The sequence below is a fragment of the Sitophilus oryzae genome, unplaced genomic scaffold (genome assembly GCF_002938485.1).
Source record: "Sitophilus oryzae breed Bouriz unplaced genomic scaffold, Soryzae_2.0 scaffold_857_pilon_pilon, whole genome shotgun sequence".
NCBI classification, from domain to species: Eukaryota; Metazoa; Arthropoda; class Insecta; order Coleoptera; family Curculionidae; genus Sitophilus; species Sitophilus oryzae.
Window position 1 is genome coordinate 3890462 of NW_022147480.1, and position 13662 is coordinate 3904123.

At 29.3% G+C, this 13662-nt stretch overlaps 1 protein-coding gene across 1 annotated transcript; it reads right to left on the reverse strand.

Annotated features, from left to right (window-relative positions):
- Positions 1–3464: 3464 nt before the first annotated feature.
- On the reverse strand, positions 3465–8393 carry LOC115889842 (zinc finger protein 628-like). The gene is made up of 2 exons (XM_030909920.1): positions 6541–8393; positions 3465–3984 (listed from the first exon to the last, which is right to left on the reverse strand). The coding sequence occupies exons 1-2, from the start codon at positions 6854–6856 to the stop codon at positions 3764–3766; spliced, it is 537 nt and encodes a 178-aa protein (XP_030765780.1). The 5' UTR covers positions 6857–8393; the 3' UTR covers positions 3465–3763.
- Between the last annotated feature and the right edge of the window lie 5269 nt (positions 8394–13662).

Sequence of the window (13662 nt, forward strand, 5' to 3'; positions counted from 1 at the left end):
CATTTTTTTGAACTTGAACAATAATTTATTTACAAAACGATATACAATTTTATAATTTATGTCAATTAAATACATTACTAAAACTAAGTATAAAAAATCAAAATTTATTCAAACACCGTGTGTTTGTCACTTTAATATATGTCATTTGTGTTGTCTGTCATTTTTTCGATAATATTTGTCGAAAATATATCCCCTGATACATTGAACAGATTTTATATTATAGAAATACACACAACCAAACTTATATGGAATCACCTATTATTTTTCATAATTTTTGAGATGTATGAAAATTTTGTGTTTATGAATAAAACTCAGTCCTTACCAATGACTTTTAATGAAAAATAATCCATATAGCAATAACAAAAATTAATCATTTCCCAAAATAAACAAAATGGATTTTTTTGGTTTCTGAAACGAAATTAAGATTTAAATTTTTAATGGCCAAAAAGCATAATCAAAAAGAAAATTGGTAATTTTAATATTCCTTGTTGCCACCTCTAGCCCTTATGCAAGCTTCTATCCGCGCTGACACGCTTTTTATTAAATTGTTTTGGGGTATGTTTTCCCATTCTTCTAATGCTGCATCAATAAGCTGTGCGAGAATTTTCTGGATTGTTTCGACGAGCTCTAACTCTTCTTTTGAGCTAGTCCCACAAGTGTTCGATAGGGTTTAGATCTGATAAGTAGGCAAGGCCAGTCCAAAACTATGACACCTTCCGTTTCAAGACTTTCTCTAGTCACTCTGCTGGTATGGGGAGATACACTATCGTGTATGAAGTTAAAATTATCCCCAATTGCACCTCTCTAAAGACTAACGATTAGTTCTAGCACCAAATCAACATATCTCCGACCCGTTAAAATTTGTTGAAGCGTTAACAATGGAGTTTTTGCTCCCAGTATGATACCTCCCCAGAACATTACAGTTCCTCCTTTATATGTTGGTACAGATTTGGCAGCTTGAAGTCTCTCTCGTCTTCCTGGAGCTCTGAGAACCCGAATTCGATGGTTATCTGATCTTAGGCCAATACTGCTCTCATCCGAAAAAAGAACATTTTGCCATTTCTCAGTTGTCCAGTTTTGATGTTGAAGGCGTCAATTTAGCCGGTCAATTTTATTTTGCCGAGATAACTGTGGGATCCGTAACTCTCTCCTACTGTAAAACCCTCGTGCACGAAGCCTTTTTCTTATAGTTTCAACTGAAACGTTCACACTTGTAGCGGCCAGAAGTTGTCTTTGTAGCTCTGGATGAGAAACATTGGGATTTATTCTAGCAATTTAGCATACAAGGCGGTCTTGTTGTTCAGTTGTGACTCTTTGACGACTTTGTCTGGGCCTATCCTTGTGTGTTCCTAATTCCAAGTATCTTCCATATGTTTTTGATACAACACCCTGGGTAACGCCTACTATCTCTGCTACGTCTCTGTGGAACATTCCTTGTTCGGTGGGAGCAATAATTCTTCCCCTCTGTACATCTGTTAATCCATCGTAAGGCATTTTTTATTTTTTGGACAATCGTGATTTTACTTTACAAACACAAAATTCAAAAGAAAATAAATCGCAGCAGTCTTTTATTCTTTATTATCATGTTTATTTACAACAAAAAGCCTTATCTTAAAGTTGTATACCAATTTTTAACCTTGCAAGAAATTTAGTCAAAAATAAAGAGTGATTCCATAGAAGTTTGGTTGCGTGTATACAAAGGTATATATGGTGAGTCACACAATTTTTTGTCTAATTTTGTTCATTTTTGTTGGATTGTCAACAATACTGTTCAAAGCCACGATGCTTATTGGACATATGCCCTTTTAAATGTGCCTTCCGTTTGAAACATAACGGACAACAGGGACAGCTATATTGACGTTCCTTTCCACAGTCTTGAGACAAATGAGCCACCAGCGTTCTGGCATTCTTGTAAGATTTCTTACACCGTTCACATTGCACGGTTTGTATACCTAAAAAATGTAGTTATTTAGTTAATTTTTATTAATTACTGTTTTTCGATAGATTGGTGGGAAAATTGTCTTTGCAGACCAGTGTAATTAAAACACATTTTTTTGAACTTAAACAATAATTTATTTACAAAACAATATACAATTTTTAAATTATAACAAATAGATATACAGGGTGGTCCGAACTGTATTCCGGAAACTTCGGCGTCATATTCTGCAGATAAAAATAAGCAAAAAAGTTCGTATAAAAATGTATGATCTTAAAAGCTTAGTTTCGGGGATACAGGGTGTAGAAGTGTCATTTTTATTTCGATTTTTTCCAAATAATTTCTGAAGTAACGTCAATATTTGGATGAAAATTGGTGTCTGGGAGTTTTTTGACATGAGAAATTTGATTTTGATGTCAATATAACTCCTATTTGAAGGGGGCGCAACCTACATGTGTTTTAACTGTTTTGAAGAGTAATAACTTTTTGTCCGTACCTTTATAAAACTGCTGAGTGAAAAAATATACATTTTCGTGACTTTTTACGTAAAAATGTCTCTTGGTAAAAATCGTTATGAGCAACCGTTCTTAAGATATTTAGAATGGAATTAGTCAGTACATGTCATTATTGGCAAAAAATAAACACGCGTTGAGTAGATAAATTTGGGAAATTTGTATTTTTTTTAATTAATCATAATTTTTCTGTGAAAAAATGGTAATCAAACAGTTCCTGTTGAATTTTTGAAACAAAAACATTTCAAATTTATGATTTCAGGCTAAGAACTATTTAGTCAACATGTTTAATAATTTATGTCAATAATAACAGGTATTGATAATTTCGATTCTAAATATCTCGAGAACCATTACTCGAAGCGATTTTTACAAAGACATCTTTTTTACGTAAAAAACGTCGCAAAAGTATATATTTTTACTCAGTAGTTTTATACAGGTACGAACGAAAAGTTATTACTCTTCAAATCAGTTAAAAAATATGTAGGTGGCGCCCTCTACAAGTAGAAGTCATATTGACATCAAAATCAAATTTCTCATGTCAAAAAACTCCCAGATACCAATTTTCATCCAAATATTAACGTTACTTTAGAAATTATTTGGAAAAAATCGAAATAAAAATCAAACTTTTACACCCTGTATCTCCGAAACTAAGCATTTTTGGACTTATTTTTATGTACAGAATATGTTTCCGAAATACAGTTCGGACCACCCTATATTACTAAAAGTAAGTATAAAAAATCCAAATTTATTGAAACACATTATAAAGAATATGAAACTACTTTTTGAAATATTCAATATTTTTTTTTGGGTGCACCCGAATGGTACAAGGTACAATACAACCCTAATATTCGAGCCCCATTAAAATATCACCTTAAAAACTCCGAAAATTTTTGAAAAAAAAACAAATATTCGCTAATATCAATTTTATTTTTTTAATTTATTTATTTTATTTTTATTTGAATAGATATAACGAAATAAATTTCACAAAGTATAAAAAATCCAAATTTATTCAAACACATTATAAAGAACATGAAACTACTTTTTGAAATATTCAATATTTTTTTTTGGGTGCACCCGAATGGTACAAGGTACAATACAACCCTAATATTCGAGCCCCATTAAAATATCACCTTAAAAAGTCCGAAAATTTTTGAAAAAAAAAATAAATATTCGCTAATATCAATTTTATTTTTTTAATTTATTTATTTTATTTTTATTTGAATAGATATAACGAAATAAATTTCACACTGACACGTGGGACATACTTTATATTTGAGAAATATACAAGGTACACGGTGAGCACAAAATTTTCTGTCTAGTTTTGCTCATTTTTGGAGTTTGGTGGACTGTCAACAATCCTATTCAAAAAGTCACGATGCTTGTTGAACATATGCCCCTTTAAATGCGACTTCCGTTTAAAAGATAACGGACAACAGGGACAGCTAAATTGTCGTTCCTTTCCACAGTCCTGGGACATGTGAACGCTTAGCGTGTTGGTGTTTTTGTACTTCTTATGACAGTTGGGACAGTTTACACCTAAAACAATGTCTAGTTTAGATACTTTGTTTTTATTTTATCGTTTATTTAACTAACCTAACTAAGAAACAAGTTTTTAAAATAATAATAACATCTGAAACTATAAAAATTTCGGACTTCTATTGTTTTTATTTTTTTGTATTAATAGAACGTTTCGGTCAGAAGAATCATTGAAGACCGGAATCATTGAAACAAGAGAAAGAGTGCAACTACCAAGTACCTTGTGAATACGGTGTGTCGCATATTGGAGAGATTAAACGTCCTCTAAATGTACTACTCAGTGAGCACAAAAAACAAGTACCGGGTGTCCCACTAAGAATAGCTCTCGGCTGTATCTCGGAAAGTATTAGTCGTAGAACTTGCGGAAAAAAATATTTATAACTAAAGAGAGCATGAGAAATTGCTGGAAATTATTTTCAAGTTTGTAGAGCGGCCGCTAGAGGGCGCAACTGCTATTAAAAATAATAAAAAGGAGTTTTTACAGAATTTTGCCTAGATAACGGATACTACAGATAATAGATTCATAATCTATTTTCCCCTATCTGCTACAATAAAGTGGTGGGGGAAGGTTAGATCTGTTTTTATTTAAATGTCAATAACTCCGGACTGGTTGATCGGAATCCAACAAGTGAGGGCTCGTTTAAAAGAGCGTCTCTTACTCTATATTATACCATATAAACAATAAAAATAAACTTTCAAACGTAGACGCTAGGGGGCGCTATCTTACAATTTAACAAACATTACTCGTTTTTTCGAAAAAGTTAAATGCGATAGTATATGTAATTTTAGCTGATACTAAAGAGTAATAAAAGTTTAAAAATTCAACGAAAAGCGCATCTTGATATCTTTTTTTCAAACCAAAGTTATTAGCAAAATTATAATAAATACGAAAAAATAAGCCCTTAATTACCTTATCTTTCTAACACGGTATCCCTATCCCTCTTGATTATGAACATTCTAATAAAAAATAAGATAGAAAAGATTATTTCATTCAAAAAATCGACAATGTACCAGAATATTATAATACTAGGTGTATTAATATCTAATAATTTAGATATCAATGAAAGTGGCTAAGAAACGACGCCTCAGCAAAGCGTAGATAAGACAAGAGACGACAGTTCGCGCGGTACCTTTCATGTTTGAGTGTTGGGTAGAGTGACCTCGTCTCGCTTGTCCCTTTAAATTTTAATTATTTTTTCGCGGGAAATTTGAAATAGACTATTATTAAAACTTGCCTGTATAGCTTATAAATAGTTACTGTATGAGTAAAGAAATAAATAGAAACGAAAAAAAAATGAGTTTTCTAAATATTATATAAAATTATAATTAGAAACATATTTGTCGGGGAATAAATAGAATATAAGAGAAAGTGACCAAGTCGATATGTAAGAAATGTTTTATTTACGTGTATTTTTTTTACATACCCTATGTGTTTTGTAAAGAAGTTGCAAATTTTTATTTAATAAATCCTCGCGATTACAAATTACAAGCTTCTAACCATATCTTCGATCTATGGATTACATTTAGTTTAATAACATAAAGCTATATACCGAATAATATATAGAGCTATAGCTTATACCGCTGAAAAGCTTAAAAAATGGCGCTTTTTATGAAGTCATAGCCAATTATGGTTTCCATTTAAAAAAACATATGTTTGTGTCATATGTCAAAAATGACAGGCTTTAGAAAAAATCGGAGAACACAATCTCATTAGGGATGTGATTATCTACAACTTTTATCTGAAAACTTTTTGTCTAAAATAAATTATAATGGAATTAGGGACAATTTTTAAAATAGCCAAAATTTGTTTTTTTCGACATATTTAGTAAGCCAGCCATGAACTTTTTCGAAAATCTGAAAAGTGCATATTTATGACCCCACAAAACTGCAATTCTTTCCCCATTTAACTGACTCTCGACATCGTAGGAAACTCACCCTGTATTAGAGGCCCACTGAATAAAAATCGATAATTTATTTCATGTGACTTGAAATTAAAATTTGTATTTTTTTGAAACCCGCTCCTTCACGTCAAATATTTATCTCTTTTGAATCATTTCCCGTTCTAAAAATTTTCGGCGTATATTTTTTTAGGCTTTTGCTCCAGCAGCGCCATCTTAAGTCTTCCCTTTTTATGACCATTTTTAATGTACAAAGATATTTATTCTTACCTCTACACACTCTACACTCCATAATTTCACCCAACTTCTTTACGAATGAATGTCTGGCTGTAGTGTAAAAGCTGAGTAGTTTTAGGAATTAGGTTAGTTTACACTTCATAACGGTCAGTGATCCTTCTGACCAAAACGTTGTGCTAATCAAAAAATAAAAATAAAGACAAAGTCCGAAGTTTCAATACTGAATCATTGTCTACCACATTCAAAGTAAAATAATAATATCTATTTAAGATTCATAATTATTTCTTTCATATAAGGTAATAACAAGGTGTTACTCTCAAGGAAATTCTGATTATAATTATTTGACATTCTCATTAGTTGTAAGGTGAAAAATCTTCGCAAACGTTTTATTTAATAATAAACTCGTCCTAAAAGTTGTTTTAAATATGATGACTGACACTATGGACTTTAAGCTGGTATTGTCTCCTGAAGAGCTTGTTGCAAACGGTACAGCTGTAGGTTTTTTCCCTTCCACAGTCTTGCCTTTGGTGGACTTTCATGGTTAAGTAATTTTTGTAAGTTCTGTCACACTTATTACAGCGAACTGGTAATCCTGCTAATACTCCTAAAATAACAATTAAAAAAATATGATCTCTTTGTTGGTGAATATACAGTTTGATCGAAAAAATAAACGGCGTCCAGGTAGCTTGGAAATGAACATCGTTATATTCCCCATATGATTTGCCAGCAATATTCATTTCCAAGCTATCTCTAACGCCGTTTTTTTTTCTCGATTGTATTATACCGTACGATATAAAAAAAACCACCCAGTTCGCGCTAGAAAATGAAGATTGATGACATTCCCCATACAATTTTACATCTACAGCAATCTCAATTTCCAAGCCATCTCTAACGACGTTTTTTTCTCGATCCTATGGTATTATATGAGATATTTACAAGAAAAATTCTTAAATCATAGAAAATTTATTAATGCCAATGTTACAGTTGGGGGTTGGAACCTTTGGTGTTACACAGCAAGAATAAAACACTAGAAGACTAAAAAACTAGAAATAAAAAATAGATAATCATCTGCTGATGATGCTAACATGGTTAGTGAAACGCGCGTCCAGTGTAAAAGTAAAAGTATTTTTTGGTGTATTGTGGTGATTTAGTGTTTTATTTTTGCTAATACCAATGTTTAAATGAAAATCAACAATTTCTGTCACAATATGAAATAACATTCTCTTGATAACTTAACTAAATGTCTAATACTTATAAAGTGTAGAATCAAAAACCAGAAAAGTTGACTGTCAGATAGGTAAAGCATTAGCGCTCATTCTTTGTTGGTGGAGATATAATGTTATACATAAACAGGGCTATTATACAGAGTGATTCACGGCGACGGTACGTTAGACGCTTATGGAGAACCGGTGATAGGATTTTTTTAAAAATTTGGATTTTAGCATAAAGGAATCTGCTCCATCTGTGTAAATTATTTTCAGCGTTACAGTGTTGCAGCTTCATATTAAAAGAGGTAGGATCTTTGTTATTTTAAATGAAACACTTAATATATTATTACATTTTTCGAAACTACTTTCATATCTCATAATTTTTCTATTAAATTAACCTATAGCTATCTCTAAGGAAGGTAGGTATAGGAACATGATATATCGATAAAAAGTATTTTTATTTAAAAAAATGTATATAGGGTTGAAATTAAAATAACTAAGATTTGGGAAACTTTATAACAAACGGATATAAATATTTTTTTACTCTACCTGTATACTATCCAATCTATTGATTTAGACAGATCGAATATATCGACTTTTTTTTAACTTACAACCCAAATTTCAACGTTAAAGATGTTCAATTCATGATTTTATCAATGCTTATTCAAGCATTGATAAATTTTTGTCATTTTTACACATATTTTATTTTTTATCTCGAAAACTATAAGAGTTATAATATGTTAGTATCAGAAAAATGCATTTAAAATATCAAAATTGCATTTAAAATATCAAAGATGCTACTACCACTTTTGAAATGACCCACTGTGCAATGCAACCCTGTTACGCTGATAATATTTTAGATAAATGGAGCAGGTTCTTTTATGTTAAAAACTCTTGACTTAGTGTATGTAGAATTATCTGTAGCAGCACCAAACACTACCAACATCAATTTTAGAAACTATTTTAGGAATTATAGTTCTCTCTAAGTATCGCTTAAAAATTATTAGTCAACCTTCCAAATTTAATGACACATGACACTTGTCTGTAAAAGATATATTTTACATTGATTATATATTTTTATATTCATGAATTTTGAAAATATGCAGTTTTAGTTGGTGGGGTCTCTTGAACGCTTTATTGCAGAAGGTGCAATTAAAGGATTTTGCTTTGCCACAATCTTGCCTTTGATGTACCCTCAAGGTCACCATATTTTTGTATCGCCTGCCACAATTCTGACATGGAACTAAATCTAAAAAAACAATTTTTTAATAATATGTATATTTTATTCTATTTCTTGAAACGAATTCTGTTTTTTTTGCCAGTTGAAGAAAATATACAAAATAAAACTTATTTATTGTATATTTTTTTATATTTCATTAAGTAATTGTTACCAGGTACTATTTGTCAAATAGTTTTTTTTCTTTGTCTATTTTTGCTTCTAACGACTTCTATTGTCGATTAAGCAAAAAAATGCAAACTTTTAAAACTTATATTCAAATAAAGTAATTTTATTAATGTTTGTGCAGAAAAAAATACACAAAAGCATCTTTAAAAATCTATATTTCACTCATACACATGTAAACATACAGAAATATTTTTAGAAATAATATAAGATAGTTGTTTGCCTACTATAAGATCTATCAGTCCGAAACTATATATGCTGCTGTAAATGTTTGAAATGCGGTAAAATCTAGGATAAGCGCGCTAAACCTAGGATTTACCAAAAGCATTAACTAATTAGGTTAGCCTGGTTATTTGGAGGGTGTTAATGCATTGGTTAGCCTGGTTATTTGAAGGGTGTTAATGCATTGGTTAGCCTGGTTATTTGGGGGGTGCTAATGCATTGGTTAGGTGGTTATTTGTTGGGGTTGGTTTTTACTACCTCTTGCTTTTGGTAAACCCTAGGTTTTACCGCATTTCGAACATTTACAGTAACATATATACTTTTCAATAATCATCAATATTTATAAAAATTAAAATTTTAATGTATATTAAAGTCTTTCAACTTGTTAAATCAATCAGTCAAATTATCTAATATCAAATTCATTTGATCATAGTATAATAAAATGAGATTCATACTACGACACATTATGCAGTTGCTTGAGATATTTTTCCATGGCATCTGAAGAAATTTATAAAAAACTCTATTTATAATATTATTTATCTAGTAGTCTAATATCAAGTTACTTTGACTATAATATGTTAGTGTATAACAAAGTTATAATCATACAACGACAAATTATGCAGTTCAGTTGTTTAAAACAGAATATCTGATGAGAAAAAACCTGATGCAGAATATCTGATAAAGATTTCTAAAAAAGGCCAAATTCCTGTATCTTGATAATTAGATTAAAAAAGATAATCGTAGTTCGTAAAACAAAAAAAGATCATAGATATAGATTCATTCATGGTATTTGTAGGTGTGCACCTTCAGCTGATAGTGCCTTCTGAAGGGTTTATAGCATATGTTGCAAGTGAAGGTCTTCGGCTTTCCACAATCTTGCCTCTGGTGAGCTTTCATACTATCCATGTTTTTATAACTTCTATAGCATTTCCCACACTGAACTGGTGGACCTAAAATATTAAAATAACATGATATGAATTTATTTACAAAAAAAAAAACAATATTAACATTGATTTCAGGATATATTATACTATTGTGTTTATTTTGTCGTACATAATTATATCTTAAAGAAATAAATAAGCATAGAGAGGTATAATTTGTAAACATAAATTCGATATAAAATATCAACATTGTTTGATTATTTTTTATTCATAATTTAGTAATAATTAGTACTACTAAAAACTACTTAAAACAAAAAAAATGTTCTTCCTTATAGTCCGTTGTTGTTTTTTCATCTCACCTTAATAGAGTGATGTTGTAATTGATTATTACCAAGATAAAACAAATGTTAAGGCGTTTCTATGTTCACTTATTCCTGTAAGATTCATTGAACACCAATCTTGTTTTGACACTACAATATACGTCTATAGTCTACACTAACAGAATTTTCAAAAATTGATATCTTTTGAGGTTTAAATGTTTCCATGTAACTCTTTGGTTCCACAAGTTGGCATATCTTCATTACCAATAGTTTGGAAATTAAATTGGGAGTTTTCAAAAAATTATCAATTTAATCAAACATAATATTTTTTCATGTTCTTAAGGTATCACATTTTTCTATAACTATTATCACCTTTTCCGTAGCACTGAATAGAATAAATTTTGTGCTTCTTTAACTTTTAATTTTAAAACAGAAAATCAGTAACAATTTATATCAAAGAATGAAAATGAAAGAAATTAAAGCAAAAAAATTAAAAGGAAGGCATTTTTCTTAACATGTCCATAATAAAAAAAGTTTTTCCTCTTGTAAAGACAATCCAGGGACATACTGTATGAAAATATATAAAATTATGATACTATAGGTACATTAAAACTACAAAATACGTTGATTTTTTCACAGAAATATATTTTAAAAAACTACAACTATAATTTTTTCAAATATTATACAGGGTTGTTCACCACATACGACACGGAGTATTGTAGCTAAACGATTAGATTTTTATAAATTGTAAGTTTTGGGTTCGTTGAAGAACTATTAGAGCTACAATTTAAAAATATTTTTACAAGATACAGAGTGTCCCAAATAAATAAAAAATATCAAAGTTGTATTTTTTTAAATGGAACACCCTGTATATTATTACTTAGTTTTATTACTTTAGTTTCTACGATTAAAATAAAGGTAAATTTGATTAAAGCTTACGGCACTTTAATCTTACCGTTTTTGAAATATTTTCAATTTTGTGAAATTGCAGTCAAAATTTTAAGGCTTCATTTCTCCAAGGGTATCAAAGTTTTTAATACTAAATATTTACTGAAGTTTATTTATTGATCAGTTATTATGTAGCAATAATAAAAATTATACTACCTTATACAGAGTGTCTAAAATTCAATTTTAAATAATTACTAGCTTTAAACGGCAATAACTTGCTTAATTTAAATGGAACACCCTGTATATTTTATGAGAATCAGATGCACAATTTAATTGTCTATAAAATTATATTATGCCATTTTTTATCTATCTCTTCATGCATTATCTTGTAATTAATAATGTTAATATCTCTCAAATGCATTATCTTGTAATTTAAAACTCATTTATCAATATACCCATGGAATACTGACATTTTAGATTATTTTTAAAGATGTATCAAATTTTTAAAGAATACAGATACTAATATTGTCGATATAGTTTGTTTATTTCATTAAGAAATAAAAAAAACTGTTTAAATTTTTGTTAAAGAGGACCAATTAATATGATTCCAGTATTCAAACTACATTAATTGACTGTTTGCGTTGATTAATAATAATTGCTCCAAATACTAAAAAACTAAATTTTGTATGTGTATTAGACAGTGTGGTAAAAAGTAACACCTTAAAAATGATATTTCATTTTTTGACAAATGCTTATTTATAACAACAAAGACATTCATTTTCATATTCATAACTTATTATTATATTGATTTCTGATTCAAATTCACATTTATTTAGAATAATTTATTCACGAACATAATTAAGTATGTAATTAATTAGTATTTGGGTGGAAATAATGGTGGTATATTTAATTAATGGTATACTCTTATATAAAGATTTAAATAGTTTTCTTTTTGCATACAAATGGGCTAGTAATATTATCATTTTGCTAAAAACGATAATATTACTAGCCTGTACATTTTGTATATTTATTGCTTTAAAAACAATCTAAAATGTCAATATTCCATGGGTATATTGATAAATGAGGTCTAAATTATAAGAAAATGCATTTTCAACGAAAACTTGAAGGGATAGGTAAAAAGATGCACAATTTAATTGTCTATCAAATACAATTTGATAGATTATTAAATTGTGCATCTGATTCTCCTAAAATATACAGGACGTTCCATTTAAATTAAACAAGTTATTGCCGTTTAAAGCTAGCAATAATTTAAAATAATTTTTTAGACACTCTGTATGAGGTAGTATTATTTTTATTATTGCAACACAATAACTGATCAATAAATAGACTTCAGTAAATATTTAGTATTAAAAACATGGATACCCTTGGAGAAATGAAGCCTTAAAAGTTTTACTGCAATTTCACAAAATTGAAAATATTTCAAAAACGGTAAGGTATAAGTGTAATAAACCTTAATCAAATTTACCTTTATTTTAATCGTAGAAACTAAAAATGTAATAATATACAGGGTGTTCCATTTAAAAAAGTACAACTTTGATATTTTTTATTTATTTAGGACACCCTGTATCTTGTAAAAATATTTTTAAATTATAGCTCTGATAGTCCTTCAACGAACCAAGAACTTACAATTTGTAAAAATCTAATCATTTAGCTATAATACTCCGTGTCGTATGTGGTGCACAACCCTGTATATTTTATAAATTCTGATACCATCGTAAAATATATATTTATATGTTTAAATGATAAAATTTCTAAAATTATATAAAATATAAATATCTAATCAGACCATAACTTCTCATTCATATTCAAAAAAGAAACGTACAAAAAATTACAAGCAATATATATATAGATCTCGTTAAAAATTCATAAAAAACTTAAAAATATATACCGGGTGCGTCTCAAAAGTGTCTCCCTTATAACTTTTTTATGTTTGCAGATAAAAAAACGAGATTTGGTATGTTAGTACATGACATAAATTAGGATTGATTGACGTATTCAATTGTTTCCGTTCATTCCTTTTTCACCGGAAACGACTACAACTTTTGATTTTTAAATGGAACCCTCGGTATATTTTTACTTTATCCGATAGAAAATGTCACTCTGAATAGAACGATGTATCATATATCAACTTTTGACGTTTTTGCTTAAAAAAATCGTATTTTAAATTTCAATCTAGAGTGCCATGGCTGTGTTAAAAACACTAATTTTTAATCAAGGAGCCTTGGAAAAATAGATTTGATACAACCTAATCAAACCAAACCAACTGAAAACGTTAATAAATCCTAATTTATGTCATATACTAACATACCAAATCTCTTATAGGGGTGAGCTACTTTTGAGACGCATCCGGTATACCTCTATCGCGGATTCATCTCTTCAAAAAAGTTCTATGGGTATTTTGCCACTGAAAATGTTCTAAATAAAATAGTTATTTTTTCTTACAGTGCAAGGGACAAAATACCCATTTAAACTTGTGAATTATATTATTAAAAAAATTAAATATGATAGAATAAAGTTAAAAACTTAGATAGTATTTACTGGGCCATGAAACTTCCAATAATGATAGTTCAAATACTCCTTCCTGGTGAAGGTCTTAAGACA

Coding starts and splice junctions, on each gene's coding strand:
- LOC115889842 (XM_030909920.1), bottom strand. CDS start 6,856: ATGAATATTGCTGGCAAATCATATGGGGAATATAACGATGTTCATTTC. Junction 3,985..6,540: donor TAGTGTCAGTCATCATATTT/AAAACAACTTTT, acceptor ACATTGTTTTAG/GTGTAAACTGTCCCAACTGT.